Source organism: Scyliorhinus torazame, chromosome 13, assembly GCF_047496885.1.
Source record: "Scyliorhinus torazame isolate Kashiwa2021f chromosome 13, sScyTor2.1, whole genome shotgun sequence".
NCBI classification, from domain to species: Eukaryota; Metazoa; Chordata; class Chondrichthyes; order Carcharhiniformes; family Scyliorhinidae; genus Scyliorhinus; species Scyliorhinus torazame.
The window spans coordinates 97,418,588-97,437,494 of NC_092719.1; the positions used below are offsets into that span (position 1 = coordinate 97,418,588).

At 54.0% G+C, this 18,907-nt stretch overlaps 2 protein-coding genes across 2 annotated transcripts in view; both read right to left on the bottom strand.

The window, feature by feature from the left end:
- The window catches only part of LOC140388201 (FYVE, RhoGEF and PH domain-containing protein 5-like), a 1,404,405-nt gene extending 1,394,539 nt beyond the window's left edge, over nt 1-9,866 (bottom strand). The window contains exon 1 of the mRNA XM_072471982.1: nt 4,508-9,866. Within this exon, the coding sequence (XP_072328083.1) occupies nt 4,508-8,547 (4,040 nt within the window). The 5' untranslated portion in view covers nt 8,548-9,866. The remainder of the gene's footprint in view (nt 1-4,507) is intronic.
- The window catches only part of LOC140387629 (uncharacterized), a 154,120-nt gene continuing 144,272 nt past the window's right edge, over nt 9,060-18,907 (bottom strand). The window contains exons 2-3 of the mRNA XM_072470823.1: nt 9,904-11,864; nt 9,060-9,080 (exon numbers count right to left, since the gene is read on the bottom strand). Of these exons, the coding sequence (XP_072326924.1) occupies nt 9,060-9,080; nt 9,904-11,864 (1,982 nt within the window). The remainder of the gene's footprint in view (nt 9,081-9,903; nt 11,865-18,907) is intronic.

An 18,907-nucleotide genomic window follows, 5' to 3' on the forward strand; every position in this document is an offset into this window, starting at 1 on the left:
TGAGTGTTTTAAATCTATAGTTGATTAAGCTAAAATTGTACCCTTGGACTGTAGTGGCGAAAAACGCAGTTCCGAGGACTAGTTGAGATTATGGGGAATTCCTTGGATAGCACAAATGATCCAGGCATGCCACTGCAAATATTATGCGATATGTATCCGGATAAAGCAAAGGATTTTAGGAAAATGTCAGCACAGTTAAGAAGTAGAATGGGGGATGAATGGCCACTAGGGGGCACCAAAGACCTAGAGATTGTTAAGAAAATCCAGGGACACATCTGGAAAAAGAGTCAAAGTATGAAAGCAAAAGAATTAATTGGATTATGGAGGCAATATTGTCAAGAGGAAAGAGATAAGATCATGTTATCAAGTTGGCAGGACAATGCCCTTAAAATGGGAATTCCAATTAGTGAACAGGGTAACCTAAAAACATTACAGGTCTTGAAAAAGGAATGTGCATTCAAAAAACGCGCAAGTAGAGACAGGAAAGGCGCGGGTCAAACAAAAGATGAGCTACGTAGTTCAATGGCTGGCCTTGAATTGACAGAAAATGATAAATTCAATAATTTAGAAAAGTCACTAAAAGTTCCGACTGCACCTGTAGCATTGTCTGCACTAATTCCAGAACCACCAGAGTATAATAATTTATATCCAGTCACTGCTCCCCAGATTCCAATCATGCCAGTAACTCAAGCCCTTTTGGGTGATAGTGTGGGTCCTGATTTACCATCTTCACGATCAGTAGAGAAAGAGGAGCTCTGTTCCGCAAGCCCAGTTAGCTCTAGGACCAGATCTCGGACAGCGAGAGAAGGGCTTGATCCTAACCAGAAACAATTAAGGTTACCACCTAAATCCCTCCAAACCAAGGAGAAACCGCAAGGTTCGAGAACAAAGGGAGCTGCAACAGATGATTTTGAAGAGAAAGAACTCCCTCTAGTGACAGGGAGAGACGTCGAAGTCTTGGAAGAACCAGAGGAAATAGCTAGAGTGCCCCCTGGTGAGATTCGGAGACAGTTGCCGATTAGGAAGATACCAAACCCGGATGTGGTGACTGCCGGGGCGCAACCCACGATAGACGTTTACTTCCAATGGACACCCAGTGAGATGATGGCTATTATGGCTACAATCCCAGAGAGAAAAAAATCTCCTGCTGCTTTCGTGGATTCTTTGAGAACTACCATCTCAATTTATCAAGCTGATTCTAGGGACCTCTGGGCCCTAGTCCAGCAGGTTTTAGCCCCAGCAGAGTACCGCAATTATCTTAATCACTTGAATTATGCTAGCCACGCCGCACTTCAGCAAGCCCATGAGTTAGACGATGATAGAAGGACACAGATCCTGAATGCGTTGAATAGCACATTTCAAAAGCCCATAAATCTTTCTGTTATCTTAGACCTAAAACTTAAGAATATTGAAGAGCCAGAGGAATTTCTGGAGCGTTTTAATGAAATCTACCATGGGCAGTCAGGCGACTTGCTATATCAAAATGGTCAGAATTCCCCTCAATATTGTGCTATGTTAATGCATTGCCTACCACCTTCTGTGGCTACTGCTGTGAAATGTAATAACATGAATTGGACAGAGAACGACCCTTCCCAGATGGCAAGGGCAGTCAAATTTTATTGGAAGGAGGGTGTAGGCCAGGAAGGAGGCTCAGTTACAAAGGTTAAGACTGAGTATGTAATGAAAAAGGATGATCTGCGACCCCAACAAGCGGCAGAAATGGTAGTTTACCAGCAGGAGCCCCAATATTGTGACTTTGGGTGGGTGGATCAGCGAGGGGGAGGATACCAAACCCACCCAAAGGGACCCTCAGCTCCTTTTTATGGCCCACCGTATGCATCAACAGCTTTACAACCGCCGCCCCCTCTGAGGGGCCATTGGTCTACTGGGAGAAGAGGACAGGGCAGATATAGAGGGAGCAATGCATGTTTTAATTGCGGCCGTGCAGATCACTGGCAACAGGAATGCCCCTTTAAAAGACAGGCAGTAGAAGGAGATTATCCGACCCAAAGGAGGGGGTACCCACCAAGGGGAGGACAGACGAGATACACTGACTTCTCCCAGGCAAACCCTTTCCCAACACAGGATTGACTAGCTAATTTAGTCATAAGGACTCTCCAATCGGACAGGGAACCTATTATCTCTCTGCAGATAGGAGATGAACATCACTCATTTGTAATCGACACTGGAGCAGCCATGTCTTCTGTGCAATCAGAACTTCGACTACCACTATCCGACCACATGCAGCAATTGTTGGGGTTCCAAGGACAGGTGTGTGAGTATCCTATTTCTGAACCTGTGACAGTCACTTACGAGAATAAGTCTGCAGATCATCAGTTTGTAGTGACTACTGGATTGGACTGTAACTTGTTGGCCCGAGATTTACTGTGTATCTTCCAGCTACAGCTAGAGTGTGGAGACGAGGGGGTAACGGTTGAATCAAGTGAGGATGTGGAACAAAGGAGTCTGTACTGATACATTCAAATGGCATCAAGTTTCACATACACGATGCCCATAGGTCATCCTATATCCCTCCTGACCTGTTGATATATTCTGATTGGCTCATTTCCAATCCCTTCCTCTGGCCCCTATTACCCAGCATCCTTTTCTCCTCCTTTGGTGGACACACCTCTTCCTGCTTTGCCATGCGGTCTGAAATCCTTTGTCTGTGAACTCACCAGAATTAAACTGGCCTATCTCTACATTACAGTAACTAATATCTCTAAAGTAACTATTTTATATCACATTCGTCAATATCAAACTGGATTCAGCTCCCATGGAGGTGTTAATGATTCATGAACATTTGCCATTTCATCTCGCTGTATCCATCTTCCTCTAGCATTCTGTTATCCCAAAGTCTCCAACCACATCCTCACTCTTCAAACATTTCAAAACCGCTTTTGTTATCCATATTATTTGGTGATTGCAAATCAGGTCCCAAAGAAAAAGCATCAAGCTATAGCTGTCATGGATTGTTGCTCTGCTCTGCATTTCTGAGCCTGAAATCCAGACATTCCTTTTTCGTCTGAACTTCTGACTCAGACAATGCAACGGGCTCCTGAAGCCTTGTATCAAGGGCTGGAGAACCAGCCGCACATTAAGCAACAGCTATCATAAAGCAGGGTAGGTTTTAAAGGTCCAGCCATTTTGAGAAGCCAGGGAGGGTAAGCTCGTAAAGATAAGTGGGTATGACTGGGGGGGGGGGGGTCTATGTGGGAGTGTTGGGGGGGGGCTGCGGTAATTGGTCAGTGGGGAGACAGGGCAGTGAAGTTAGCTGGTCAGTGATGGGGAGGAGTCGGTTGGTCAGTGGGGGAGGGGCTAGTTAGTGTGGGAGGTGGTCAGTAGGTAGTAGTCGGGTGTCTGGGTGGTCAATGTTGGGACGGCCAGTGAAGTAGGTTGGGGGATTGGGGAGGGTGGTTGGGTGGGTCTCGCCAATAGAGTGGGGAGTAGTCAGGGGCAGGGGCACCCCATGGGGGTTGGGGGGAGCTGGTGTGGGTAGTCAGGAGGGTCTGGGGTATCAGGAGGGAAGTTGAGGGGGTGGGTAAGTAATCGGGGGCTCCTGTGGAGTGTCAGGGATCCCACGGGTTATTGGGGTTGGGTCAGCACTAGTTCTTTTTTTATAAATTTAGAGTACCCAATTATTTTTATTCCAATTAAGGGGCGATTTAGCATAGCCAATCTACCTAACCTGCACATCTCTGGGTTGTGGGGGTGAAATGTGTAAACTCCACAAGGACAGTGACCCAGGGCCGGGATTTGAACCCGAGTCCTCAGCACCATAGGCAGCAGTGCTAACCACTGCGCCGCATGCTGCCCTGGGTCAGCACTATAGTTGTCCAGGGGTTAGAAGTGGTTTTTATCTCCTCTGTTTTTCTGGATAACTGTTCCTGTAAAACAGTCAGAATCATCTGAAGAACGATTTAAATCGGAGTATCAGATGGTTCCCAGATCAGGGAAATTTGAGCTTCCTATGCAATCCGTACTGGGAGACGGGCAGGATTCTCCGACCCCCCCGCCGGGTGGAGCAGTTGGAGCGGCGCCATCCCCTCCGGCGTCCACCGAGCCCCCGAAAGTATGGAGAATTCCGCACCTTCGGGGGCTGTTGGCACCGGAGTGGTTGGTGCCGGTTCTCCCGCCATCGTGGGAACTTAGAAGGGAGAATCCCGCTGCTGGAGTCTGAGTACCATCCCTGAGGTCGCAGATTTGAGGCCTCTCAGACCCTAATCAGCAGTAAATTGGTCCTGAGGTCAGGATTTGACAGCTGCAACTCGTTCTGCTCACTGTCTAGAAGCACATTTTACCCCTTTGCTTAGAATGGGATCACACACAATCTTGTCAGTTAATACAAACAAAACTTAGAAAAGTTGCCATTTAATACTTAAGCTTTTTTTTGGTATTTGTGTTGATTGTTTGTCTTTGCTACACCTCAATCACATTTCTACTTCACCCCCCACCTCCCCCCCTAGCATTAGGAGGACAACAGTATTCTTGATGGCCTAATTCTCACCTTTCCAGGTCCTGCTCAGCGTTCTGCCTGCTCTCAAATGGGGCAAAGCTGGTCATGTCCACGTAACCATCATTCTCAGAGGCTGATGTGAAAACTCTGCTGGAATCTTCGAAGAATTCAGTGACAGTTCCTGAGCGACCATTCCTTCTGGGTGGAATCTGGATATTTTCATAGTCTGAGCTGACAGCTGGAATGTTCTCATAATCAGACGTGTCAGTGTTGGGAAATGAAATTGATCTGGGTTTGGTTAAAGGAAGTGATGTGTATGAATGTCGCAACTTGTTCTCAAAGGATTCAACCCTGGACACACTCCTGCTGAAAGGTTTTGGCATTCCTTTTCTCTTACCATCCTTATTGATTAAGAAGGTGGATGAAGAATCCAAGATGCACATCTTTCCAAATCGCGCCTTGATCTGTGGGGAGTTACCCAAACTTCGGCCATCAAAATCCAGGCCCCTGCCTGTATCTGAGGGAGTCCTGCACACATTTACCTCAACAGCCATCTTATTTTCAATTTTCTTCTTAAGTGACAGTTTAATTGGCAAAAAACGCTTAAAGGATGACTTTTTCTTTGCACTTTGCTTTAAATATTTATCAGGAGATTCACTTTCCACCAAGAGGGATGGTGAACTCTTGGTGATGGGCTTTTTGGTGATACTGGCTAGTTGAAATGGAGGAGGTATGTCCACCACTGATGATGGAGTAGATGTCGGGAGAGGATTACATTTTAACTGACTACCTGATGACACAGAAGGTAGGGAGAAATTATCTTCCATTCTCTTCATTCTGCTGTCATCTAAATGTGAGACCTCAGTTTCTCTGTGAACAAAAATGGGCATATCCCTGCTTTCAACAGAATAAGAGCGTGGATAGAAAGTATGGCGCCTGTGCTTTGCTGGAATCATCCTCATGTTTTCACACACTTCACCATCCATTTTCACTGGCTTGGGGTCTCCTATTACTCTTTCACACAGCGTTTGCAGTGGAGATTCGGCAACAGTCTCTTCTGGGACAGTCTCAGGCACTTTTGTACTGAGAGATCTTGTTCTCGTTCTCATATCATTCCAGTCTGCAATAACAGATTTATCACCTTCTATTTTAGCAAACCATTCATTCACTTGTCTCAAATCAGCACTTGCCGAGGACACATCTATTTTCTCTGCATGTTCAGTATTTTGCTCCAGTAGCAGGCTGCACTCTGTTCCAATCAAGCATGGTAGAATGCACTTACAGGTGGTGGGTCTGGCTTCCACTGTGATATTATCAGTATAGGCATCTGTATGATCTTCCCTTGCAGAAAACTCTTTTTGTTCTGCAGTTATAGAGTCAAATGATAACTCCATTGGTTCATTATTTGGGCTAGATTCCTCCTTTTGCTCACAGGAGTCAGTGTTCAATGATGTTCTGCATATATCTTCATCATCACACCGAAAATTACCTTTCAAAATCAATGTTCTGGATGATCCTGTTAACACGTTTCTAACAAGCCCATCAGCCCCAAGTTCATCCACCTTGACCCCGTCAGCCCCGACCCCATCCTCTCCAAAGACTTCCACCCTTGCCCTGCCCACTGTAATCTCATCTGCCCTGACCCCATCCGTCCCAAACCTGTCCACTTCAACCTCATTTGCCCCATCCCTGACCCTGTCTGCCTCAGCATCGGGCAACTCGCCCTCATCCTCACCTGCCTCATCCCCGTCAGCTCTGGCTTTGCCTGCCCCGTCTCCAGCCTCATCTGCCTCATCCATGTCTGACTCACTCTTGGCCCCATTTGATTTGTCCACGTCACCCTCACCCCCTGGCTCATTTACCCCCTGCCCAGGACCATCGGCCTCATCCCCAGGACTGTCTGCCTCCTGCCGGGGAGTGTCTGCCTCATCCCCAAGACCATCTGCCTCATTCTCAGGACCATCTGCCTCCTCCCCGGGACCGTCTGCCTCCTCCCCGGGACCGTCTGCCTCCTCCCCGGGACCGTCTGCCTCCTCCCCGGGACCGTCTGCCTCCTCCCCGGGACCGTCTGCCTCCTCCCCGGGACCGTCTGCTTTCTCCCCAGGACCGTCTGCCGCCTGCCCGGGACCGTTTGCCTCCTGCCCGGGACCGTCTGCTTCCTGCTGGGGAACGTCTCCCTCCTGCCCAGGACCGTCTCCCTCCTCCATGGGACCGTCTGCCTCCTCCCCGGGACCGTCTGCCTCCTCCCCGGGACCGTCTGCTTTCTCCCCGGGACCGTCTGCCGCCTGCCCGGGACCGTTTGCCTCCTGCCCGGGACCGTCTGCTTCCTGCTGGGGAACGTCTCCCTCCTGCCCAGGACCGTCTCCCTCCTCCATGGGACCGTCTGCCTCCTCCCCGGGACCGTCTGCCTCCTCCCCGGGACCGTCTGCTTTCTCCCCGGGACCGTCTGCCGCCTGCCCGGGACCGTCTGCCTCCTGCTGGGGAACGTCTGCCTCCTGCCCAGGACCGTCTCCCTCCTCCATGGGACCGTCTGCCTCCTGCCCGGGACCGTCTGCCTCCTCCACGGGACCGTCTGCCTCCTCCATGGGACCGTCTGCCTCCTCCACAGGACCGTCTGCCTCCTGCCCGGGACCGTCTGCTGCCTGCCCGGGACTGTCTGCCTCCTGCACGGGACCGTCTGCCTCCTCCCCGGGACCGTCTGCCGCCTGCCCGGGACCATCTGCCTCCTCCCCGGGACCGTCTGCCGCCTGCCCGGGACCATCTGCCTCCTCCCCGGGACCGTCTGCCGCCTGCCCGGGACCATCTGCCTCCTGCCCGGGACCGTCTGCCTCCTGCTGGGGACCGTCTGCCTCCTGCCCGGGACCGTCTGCCTCCTCCCCGGGACCGTCTGCCGCCTGCCCGGGACCATCTGCCTCCTGCCCGGGACCATCTGCCTCCTGCCCGGGACCATCTGCCTCCTGCCCGGGACCGTCTGCCTCCTGCTGGGGACCGTCTGCCTCCTGCCCGGGACCATCTGCCTCCTGCACGGGACCATCTGCCTCCTGCACGGGACCGTCTGCCTCCTGCCCGGGACCATCTGCCTCCTGCCCGGGACCATCTGCCTCCTGCCCGGGACCATCTGCCTCCTGCCCGGGACCGTCTGCCTCCTGCTGGGGACCGTCTGCCTCCTGCCCGGGACCGTCTGCCTCCTGCATGGGACCGTCTGCCTCCTCCCCGGGACCGTCTGCCGCCTGCCCCGGACCGTCTGCCTCCTGCACGGGACCGTCTCCCTCCTCCATGGGACCGTCTGCTGCCTGCCCGGGACCGTCTGCCTCCTGCCCGGGACCGTCTGCCTCCTGCCCGGGACCGTCTGCCTCCTGCCCGGGACCGTCTGCCTCCTCCCCGGGACCGTCTGCCGCCTGCCCGGGACCGTCTGCCTCCTGCCCGGGACCGTCTGCCTCCTGCACGGGACCGTCTGCCTCCTCCCCAGGACCGTCTGCCGCCTGCCCGGGACCGTCTGCCTCCTGCACGGGACCGTCTCCCTCCTCCATGGGACCGTCTGCTGCCTGCCCGGGACCGTCTGCCTCCTGCCCGGGACCGTCTGCCTCCTCCCCGGGACCGTCTGCCGCCTGCCCGGGACTGTCTGCCTCCTGCCCGGGACCGTCTGCCTCCTGCACGGGACCGTCTGCCTCCTCCCCGGGGCCGTCTGCCGCCTGCCCGGGACCGCCTGCCTCCTGCCCGGGACCGTCTGCCTCCTCCCCGGGACCGTCTGCCTCCTCCCCGGGACCATCTGCCTCCTCCCCGGGACCGTCTGCCTCCTGCTGGGGACCATCTTCCTCCTGCCCGGGACCGTCTGCCGCCTGCCCAGGACCGTCTGCCGCCTGCCCTGGACCGTCTGCCTCCTCCATAGGACCGTCTGTGTCCTGCATGGGGCTATCTACCACTTCCCCGGGATAATCTGCTGCCTCCCCGGAACCATCCTCTGCAAGTCTGTGTGCCTTCACCTCAGGGCCATCTGGCTCTTCTACAAGTCTACCCGGCTCCTCCCTGGGGCTATCTGCGTCCTCCCTGAAGCTGTCTACCTCCTGCCCGGGACCGTCTGATTCCTCCATGGGGCCATCTGCCTTCTCCCCTGGGCCGTCTGCCTCCTCCCCCGGGTTGTCTGCTTCCTCCCCGGGGCCATCTGCCTCCTCCCCGGGGCCGTCTGCCCCCTCCCCGGGGCCGTCTGCCCCCTCCCCGGGGCCGTCTGCCTCCTCCCCGGGGCCATCTGCCTTCTCCCCTGGGCCGTCTGCCTCCCCCCCGGGACCGCCTGCCTTCTCCCTGGGGCCATCTGCCTCCTCCCCGGGGCCGTCTGCCTCCTCCCCCGGGTTGTCTGCCTCCTCCCCCGGGTTGTCTGCTTCCTCCCCGGGGCCGTCTGCCTCCTCCCCGGGGCCGTCTGCCCCCTCCCCGGGGCCGTCTGCCTCCTCCCCGGGGCCATCTGCCTTCTCCCCAAGGTCGTCTGCCTCCACCCCGGGATTGTCTGCCTCCTCCCCGGGGCCGTCTGCCCCCTCCCCGGGGCCATCTGCCTTCTCCCCGGGGCCATCTGCCTCCTCCCCAGGACCGCCTGCCTCCACCCCGGGGACGTCTACCTCCTCCCCGGGGCCGTCTGCCTCCTCCCAGGGACCGTCTTCCTCCACCCCGGGTCCGTCTGCCTCCACCCGGGGTCCGTCTGCCTCCACCCGGGGTCCGTCTGCCTCCACCCGGGGTCCTTCTGCCTCCACCCGGGGTCCTTCTGCCTCCACCCGGGGTCCGTCTGCCTCCACCCGGGGTCCGTCTGCCTCCACCCCTGGGCCGTCTGCCCCCTCCCCGGGGCCGTCTGCCTCCTCCCCGGGGCCATCTGCCTTCTCCCCAAGGTCGTCTGCCTCCACCCCGGGATTGTCTGCCTCCTCCCCGGGGCCGTCTGCCCCCTCCCCGGGGCCATCTGCCTTCTCCCCGGGGCCATCTGCCTCCTCCCCGGGACCGCCTGCCTCCACCCCGGGGACGTCTACCTCCTCCCCGGGGCCGTCTGCCTCCTCCCAGGGACCGTCTTCCTCCACCCCGGGTCCGTCTGCCTCCACCCGGGGTCCGTCTGCCTCCACCCGGGGTCCGTCTGCCTCCACCCGGGGTCCTTCTGCCTCCACCCGGGGTCCGTCTGCCTCCACCCGGGGTCCGTCTGCCTCCACCCCTGGGCCCTCTGCCCCAACCCCGGGGCCGTCTGCCTCATCCCCGCGGCTGTCTGCTTCCTCCTCGGGACCGTCTGCCTCCTCCCCGGGACCGTCTGCCGCCACCCCGGGTCCGTCTGTCGCCACCCCGGGGCCGTCTGCCTCATCCCCGGGGCCGTCTGCCTCATCCCCGGGGCCGCCTGCCTCATCCCCGGGGCCGTCTGCCTCATCCCCGCGGCCGTCTGCCTCATCCCCGCGGCCGTCTGCCTCATCCCCGCGGCCGTCTGCCTCATCCCCGCGGCCGTCTGCCTCATCCCCGCGGCCGTCTGCCTCATCCCCGCGGCCGTCTGCCTCATCCCCGCGGCCGTCTGCCTCATCCCCGCGGCCGTCTGCCTCATCCCCGCGGCCGTCTGCCTCATCCCCGCGGCCGTCTGCCTCATCCCCGCGGCCGTCTGCCTCATCCCCGCGGCCGTCTGCCTCATCCCCGCGGCCGTCTGCCTCATCCCCGCGGCCGTCTGCCTCATCCCCGCGGCCGTCTGGCTCCTCCCCGGGGCCGTCTGCCTCCTCCCCGCGGCCGTCTGCCTCCTCCCCGGGGCCGTCTGCCTCCTCCCCGGGGCCGTCTGCCTCCTCCCCGCGGCCATCTGGCCCTTCCCCTGGGCCGTCTGCCTCCTCCCTGGGGCCATCTGCCTTCTCCCCGAGGCCGTCTGCCTCCTCCCCCGGGTTGTCTGCTTCCTCCCCAGGGCCGTCTGCCTCCTCCCCGGGATTGTCTGCCACCTCCCCGGGGCTGTCTGCCTTCTCCCCGAGGCCGTCTGCCTCCTCCCCCGGGTTGTCTGCTTCCTCCCCGGGGCCGTCTGCCTCCTCCCCGGGGCCGTCTGCCTCCTCCCCGGAGCCGTCTGCCTCCTCCCCCGGGTTGTCTGCTTCCTCCCCGAGGCCGTCTGCCTCCACCCCGGGATTGTCTGCCTCCTCCCAGGGGCTGTCTGCCTTCTCCCCGGGGCCGTCTGCCCCCTCCCCGGGGCCGTCTACCTCCTCCCTGGGGCCATCTGCCTCCACCCCGGGATTGTCTGCCTCCTCCCCGGGGCTGTCTGCCTCCACCCCGGGATTGTCTGCCTTCTCCCCGGGGCCGTCTGCCTCCTCCCCGGGGCCGTCTGCCTCCTCCCCGGGGCCGTCTGCCTCCTCCCCGGGATTGTCTGCCTCCTCCCCGGGGCTGTCTGCCTCCACCCCGGGATTGTCTGCCTTCTCCCCGGGGCCGTCTGCCTCCTCCCCGGGGCCGTCTGCCTCCTCCCCGGGGCCGTCTGCCTCCTCCCCGGGGCCGTCTGCCTCCTCCCCGGGGCCGTCTGCCTCCTCCCCGGGGCCGTCTGCCTCCTCCCTGGGGCCGTCTGCCTCCTCCCTGGGGCCGTCTGCCCCCTCCCCTGGGCCGTCTGCCCCCTCCCCGGGGCCGTCTGCCTCCTCCCCGGGGCCGTCTGCCTCATCCCCGCGGCCGTCTGCCTCATCCCCGCGGCCGTCTGCCTCCTGCCTGGGACTGTCTGCCTTCTCCCCGAGGCCATCTGGCTCTCCTGCTGCAAAGCTGATGTTTTCTTCTTTGCTGTGTTGACGATGTGGATGTGCTGCGTGAGTCTTAGATTGAGATGTTCCTTGAAAGAAGCAGTCATCCCAAGTAGCATCATTAAGACGATCACCATCGTCAGCTCCATCTGCGTTTATGCACACCACAACTGTTTGCTTTTCAAAGCATTGCAAATCCAATTCAGTGCCCAAATCAGAAGGATCCATGTTGCTGGTTACTAACTGCACAAACCCATTTTCCTCCTGTAGAGTCACTTCTTGTTCACCACCATAAAACATCCGAGTCCCATTTTCATGGTATTTTGAAGTCTGACTTTCTCTCAGAGCATTATGTCCATCATCTGCAGCTGCTCTGTCAGCTTGAGCTCCTGGGCAGCTTACACTGCTTTCCGATTCACCCAATGGATCAGTAATATCGAGCTCGTTCACATTCACAACCAGTAATGGGTCAGCGATGAACAATTTTCCATTTGAGCTCCTGTTTAAATTGTTATGTTGAGTCAGTGTTGCCTGACTGGCTAAGTTTGGTTTCGGAGCAATCGGTGGCTTTGTGCCCTTAGATCCTGGTGCCGAAGTAGGAACAGCAGCTGACTTTGGGATCTGGGAAGGAATTCTCTTTGGAACAGCCAGCGAGGAAGGTCGCTCCTGAAGCTTTGGTTTTGGTGCCAAGGGTGGTTTCTTCATTTCTAGAATAAGAAAAAGTGAAATATGCTATGAGAGAAATGTAGAACTCTTTCTAATTACCAGCCTCGGCAGAATCAAAATCACAGAATACAGTGCAGAAGAGGCCCTTTGGCACAGTGGGTCTGCGCTGATGCATGAAGATCACCTGAGCGGCCTACCTAATCCCATTCGCCAGCACATGGCCCGTAACCTTGAAAGTTATCTCCAGATGGCAGATGGAGTTTAATCCAGACAAATGTGAGGTAATACATTTTGGAAGGTCTAATACAGGTTGGGAATATACAGTGAATGGTAGAACCATCAAGAGTATTGAAAGTCAGAGAGATCTAGGTGTACAGGTCCACAGGTCACTGAAAGGGGCAACACAGGTGGAGAAGGGAGTCAAGAAGGCATACGGCATGCTTGCCTTCATTGACCGGGGCATTGAGTATAAGAATTGGCAAGTCCTGTTGCAGCTGTATAGAACCTTAGTTAGGCCACACTTGGAGTATCATAGATTATCATAGAATTTACAGCGCAGAAGGAGGCCATTCGGCCCATCGAGCCTGCACCGGCTCTTGGAAAGAGCACCCTACCTACGGTCAACACCTACACGTTATCCCCATAACCCAGCAACCCTACCCAACACTAAGGGCAATATTGGACACTAAGGGCAATTTATCAAGGCCAATCCACCTAACCTGCACATCTTTGGACTGTGGGAGGAAACCAGAGCACCCGGAGGAAACCCACGCACACACAGGGAGGATGTGCAGACTCCACACAGACAGTGATCCAAGCCGGAATCGAACCTAGGACCCTGGAGCTGTGAAGCAATTGTGCTTTCCACAATGCTACCTGTCCCTCTACAGATCTTTGTATCATCTGCAAACTTAGCAACAGTGTCTTCAGTTCCTTCTTCCAGATCATTAATGTATATTATGAAAAGTTGTGATACCAGCACTGACCCCTTGTTGCCTGGGATGGAACAGTTAAGTTATGAAGAGAGGTTGGATAGGCTTTCGTTGTTTTCGCTGAAGCAGAGAAGACTGAGGGGTGACCTAATCGAGGTGTACAGGATTATGAGGTGCATGGGCTGGGTAGATAGAGAGCAGCTATTCCCCTTAGTTGAAGGGTCAGTCACAAGGCGAGGGGCAGGAGATTTGGAGGGGATTTGAGAAAAAACCTTTTAACCCAGAGAGTGGTGACGGCCTGGACAGGTAGCATTGAGGAAGCAGGCGAGCTGCAGAAGGACAGGCTAGGACAGGCTAGAAGAGCGGGCAAAGAAGTGGCAGCTGGAATACAATATGGAAAGTGTGAGATTATGCACTTTGGAAGGAGAAATGGAGGCATAGACTATTTTCTAAATGGGGAGATGCTTAGGAAATCAGAAGCACAAAGGGACTTGGGAGTCCTTGTTCACGATTCTCTTAAGGTTAACATGCAGGTTCAGTCGGCAGTTAGGAAGGCAAATGCAATGTTAGAACATAGAACATTACAGCGCAGTACAGGCCCTTCGGCCTGGGGTCTTTAACCTGGGGTTACCCCATCTCTGGATCTGCAAAGATTTAATCACCTGCTGATGCTCGCATTCCAAGCATTGTTTGGCATCTTTGAATTTGTCTATATATGTGTTTCTGGAACAGACCTCTTCATTCACCTGAGGAAGGAGCAGCGCTCCGAAAGCTAGTGACATCGAAACAAACCTGTTGGACTTTAACCTGGTGTTGTAAGACTTCGTACTAATGAGAAAAGGCCTAGCACCCTCAACCTTTCCTCGTAAGACCTACTCTCCATTCCAGGTAACATCCTGGTAAATCTTCTTTTCACCTTTTCCAAAGCTTCCACATCCTTCCTAAAATGAGGTGACCAGAACTGTACACAGTACTCCAAATGTGGCCTTACCAAAGTTTTGTACAGCTGCATCATCACCTCACGGCTCTTAAATTCAATCCCTCTGTTAATGAACGCGAGCACACCATAGGCCTTCTTCACAGCTCTATCCACTTGAGTGGCAACTTTCAAAGATGTATGAACATAGACCCCAAGATCTCTCTGCTCCTCCACATTGCCAAGAACTCTACCGTTAACTCTGTATTCCGCATTCATATTTGTCCTTCCAAAATGGACAACCTCACACTTTTCAGGGTTAAACTCCATCTGCCACTTCTCAGCCCAGCTCTGCATCCTATCTATGTCTCTTTGCAGCCGACAACAGCCCTCCTTACTATCCACAACTCCACCAATCTTCGTATCGTCTGCAAATTTACTGACCCACCCTTCAACTCCCTCATCCAAGTCATTAATGAAAATCACAAACAGCAGAGGACCCAGAACTGATCCCTGTGGTACGCCACTGGTAACTGGGATCCAGGCTGAATATTTGCCATCCACCACCACTCTCTGACTTCTATCGGTTAGCCAGTTCGTTATCCAACTGGCCAAATATCCCACTATCCCTTGCCTCCTTACTTTCTGCATAAGCCTACCATGGGGAACCTTATCAAATACCTTACTAAAATCCATGTACACTACATCCACTGCTTTACCTTCATCCACATGCTTGGTCACCTCCTCAAAGAATTCAATAAGACTTGTAAGGCAAGACCTACCCCTCACAAATCCGTGCTGACTATCCCTAATCAAGCAGTGTCTTTCCAGATGCTCAGAAATCCTATCCTTCAGTACCCTTTCCATGACATTGCCTACCACCGAAGTAAGACTAACTGGCCTGTAATTGCCAGGGTTATCCCTATTCCCTTTTTTGAACAGGGGCACGACATTCGCCACTCTCCAATCCCCTGGTACCACCCCTGTTGACAGTGAGGACGAAAAGATCATTGCCAACGGCTCTGCAATTTCATCTCTTGCTTCCCATAGAATCCTTGGATATATCCCGTCAGGCCCGGGGGACTTGTCTATTCTCAAGTTTTTCAAAATGCCCAACACATCTTCCTTCCTAACAAGTATTTCCTCGAGCTTACCAGTCTGTTTCACACTGTCCTCTCCAACAATATCGCCCCTCTCATTTGTAAATACAGAAGAAAAGTACTCGTTCAAGACCTCTCCTATCTCTTCAGACTCAATACACAATCTCCCGCTACTGTCCTTGATCGGACCTACCCTCGCTCTAGTCATTCTCATATTTCTCACATATGTGTAAAAGGCCTTGGGGTTTTCCTTGATCCTACCCGCCAAAGATTGTTCATGCCCTCTCTTAGCTCTCCTAATCCCTTTCTTCAGTTCCCTCCTGGCTATCTTGTATCCCTCCGATGCCCTGTCTGAACCTTGTTTCCTCAGCCTTACATAAGTCTCCTTTTTCCTCTTAACAAGACATTCAACCTCTCTTGTCAACCATGGTTCCCTCACTCGACCATCTCTTCCCTGCCTGACAGGGACATACATATCAAGGACACGTAGCACCTGTTCCTTGAACAAGTTCCACATTTCACTTGTGTCCTTCCCTGACAGCCTATGTTCCGAACTTATGCACTTCAATTCTTGTCTGACAACATCGTATTTACCCTTCCCCCAATTGTAAACCTTGCCCTGTTGCACGCACCTATCCCTCTCCATTACTAAAGTGAAAGTCACAGAATTGTGGTCACTATCTCCAAAATGCTCCCCCACTAACAAATCTATCACTTGCCCTGGTTCATTACCAAGTACTAAATCCAATATTGCCCCTCCTCTGGTCGGACAATCTACATACTGTGTTAGAAAAGCTTCCTGGACACACTGCACAAACACCACCCCATCCAAACTATTTGATCTAAAGCGTTTCCACTCAATATTTGGGAAGTTAAAGTCACTCATGACTACTACCCTGTGACTTCTGCACCTTTCCAAAGTCTGTGTCCCAATCTGTTCCTCCACATCTCTGCTACTATTGGGGGGCCTATAGAAAACTCCTAACAAGGTGACTGCTCCTTTCCTATTTCTGACTTCAACCCATACTACCTCATTAGTAGTATCGGAGCGGCTGCAGGGCATTCTGGAGGGGGAGGGTGAACAGCCAGCTGTCGTGGTGCATATAGGCACCAACGATATAGGTAGAAAACGGGATGAGGTCCTACAAGCTGAATTTAGGGAGTTAGGAGTTAAACTAAAAAGTAGGACCTCAAAGGTAGTCATCTCAGGATTGCTACCAGTGCCACGTGATAGTCAGAGTAGGAATGACAGGATAGCTAGGATGAATACGTGGCTTGAGAGATGGTGCAAGAGGGAGGGTTTCAAATTCCTGGGACATTGGGACCGGTTCTGGGGGAGGTGGGACCTGTACAAATCGGACGGTCTGCATCTGGGTGGGACCGGAACCAATGTTCTCGGGGGTGTGTTTGCTAGTGCAGTTGGGGAGGGTTTAAACTAATGTGGCAGGGGGATGGGAACCGATGTAGGAAGTCAGTGGGGACAGAAACAAAAGGCAGGAAGGGAGAGTGTGTAAAGCATGACCTGAGAAAGCAGGGCAGAGAGCAAGGAAGGTCTACATTAAACTGCATTTATTTCAATGCAAGGGGCCTGACGGGCAAAGCGGATGAACTCAGGGCATGGACGGGCACATGGGACTGGGATATTATAGCTATGACTGAAACATGGCTAAGGGAGGGGCAGGACTGGCAGCTCAATGTTCCGGGGTACAGATGCTATAGAAAGGATAGAACAGGAGGTAAGAGAGGAGGGGGAGTGGCGTTTTTGATTAGGGAGAACATCACGGCAGTACTTAGAGGGGATATATCCGAGGGTTCACCCACTGAGTGCACTTGTCTTTGCAGGGGCAGGCCAGTCGATTTCGGCGTGAGAACAGCTGGTGAGTCAGTTTCAGCGGGAGCATTGCGGAAGTGGTTGCTGGGAGGTAAGTCTGTCCTTTAAAAGCACTTGTCTTTGCAGGGGCAGGCCAGTCGATTTCGGCGGGAGTGGAGCTGGCTGGTTAGTCAATTTCAGCAGGAGCTGAGAATTTTTCTTTTTTTTAAAATTAGTTTTTTAGGCGGGAACAGGAAGTTGACCCGCGGACGTCTGGGAAGACCCTCACCAATAAATTCTGGTGGAGAGGTCTCCCACCCGCCCTCCTCCTCCAACCTAATAATAAAACCCATTGGTCTGAGGTAAGTACCATATTTTATTATATTATTATTATTTTTTATAAAAATTTAATTTAGTTGTTAGCCAGATCTTGGTAGAAAGTTAGAGGAATGGTAGAAAGTTAGAGGAATGGCAGGGAAGGGAGTGCAATGTTCCTCCTGCAGGATGTTTGAGGTGAGGGATGCAGTTAGTGTCCCTGCTGATTTTACCTGCAGGAAGTGCTGCCATCTCCAGCTCCTCCAAGACCGAGTTAGGGAACTGGAGCTGGAGTTGGAAGAACGTCGGATCATTCGGGAGGCAGAAGGGGTCATAGATAGCAGCTTCAGGGAATTAGTTACACCAAAGATTGGAGATAGGTGGGTAACTGTAAGAGGGACTGGGAAAAAGCAGTCAGTGCAGGGATCCCCTGCGGTCGTTCCCCTGAGAAACAAGTATACCGCTTTGGATACTTGTGGGGGGGGGGACTTACCAGGGGTAAGCCATGGGGTACGGGCCTCTGGCACGGAGTCTGTCCCTGTTGCTCAGAAGGGAAGGGGGGAGAGGAGCAGAGCATTAGTAATTGGGGACTCTATAGTCAGGGGCACAGATAGGAGATTTTGTGGGAGCGTGAGAGACTCACGTTTGGTATGTTGCCTCCCAGGTGCAAGGGTACGTGATGTCTCGGATCGTGTTTTCCGGGTCCTTAGGGGGAGGGGGAGCAGCCCCAAGTCGTGGTCCACATTGGCACTAACGACATAGGTAGGAAAGGGGACAAGGATGTCAGGCAGGCTTTCAGGGAGCTAGGATGGAAGCTCAGAACTAGAACAAACAGAGTTGTTATCTCTGGGTTGTTGCCCGTGCCACGTGATAGTGAGATGAGGAATAGGGAGAGAGAGCATTTAAACACGTGGCTACCGGGATGGTGCATGCGGGAGGGATTCAGATTTCTGGATAACTGGGGCTCTTTCTGGGGAAGGTGGGACCTCTACAGACAAGATGGTCTACATCTGAACCTGAGGGGCACAAATATCCTGGGGGGGAGATTTGTTAGTGCTCTTTGGGGGGGTTTAAACTAATGCAGCAGGGGCATGGGAACCTGGATTGTAGTTTTAGGGTAAGGGAGAATGAGAGTATAGAGGTCAGGAGCACAGATTTGACGTCGCAGGAGGGGGCCAGTGTTCAGGTAGGTGGTTTGAAGTGTGTCTACTTCAATGCCAGGAGTATACGAAACAAGGTAGGGGAACTGGCAGCGTGGGTTGGTACCTGGGACTTCGATGTTGTGGCCATTTCGGAGACATGGATAGAGCAGGGACAGGAATGGATGTTGCAGGTTCCGGGGTTTAGGTGTTTTAGTAAGCTCAGAGAAGGAGACAAAAGAGGGGGAGGTGTGGCGCTGCTAGTCAAGAGCAGTATTACGGTGGCGGAGAGGATGCTAGATGGGGACTCTTCTTCCGAGGTAGTATGGGCTGAAGTTAGAAACAGGAAAGGAGAGGTCACCCTGTTGGGAGTTTTTTATAGGCCTCCTAATAGTTCTAGGGATGTAGAGGAAAGGATGGCGAAGATGATTCTGGATATGAGCGAAAGTAACAGGGTAGTTATTATGGGAGACTTTAACTTTCCAAATATTGACTGGAAAAGATATAGTTCGAGTACAATAGATGGGTCGTTTTTTGTACAGTGTGTGCAGGAGAGTTTCCTGAAACAATATGTTGACAGGCCAACAAGAGGCGAGGCCACGTTGGATTTAGTTTTGGGTAATGAACCAGGCCAGGTGTTGGATTTGGAGGTAGGAGAGCACTTTGGGGACAGTGACCACAACTCGGTGACGTTTACGTTAATGATGGAAAGGGATAAGTATACACCGCAGGGCAAGAGTTATAGCTGGGGGAAGGGCAATTATGATGCCATTAGACGTGACTTGGGGGGGATAAGGTGGAGAAGTAGGCTGCAAGTGTTGGGCACACTGGATAAGTGGGGCTTGTTCAAGGATCAGCTACTGCGTGTTCTT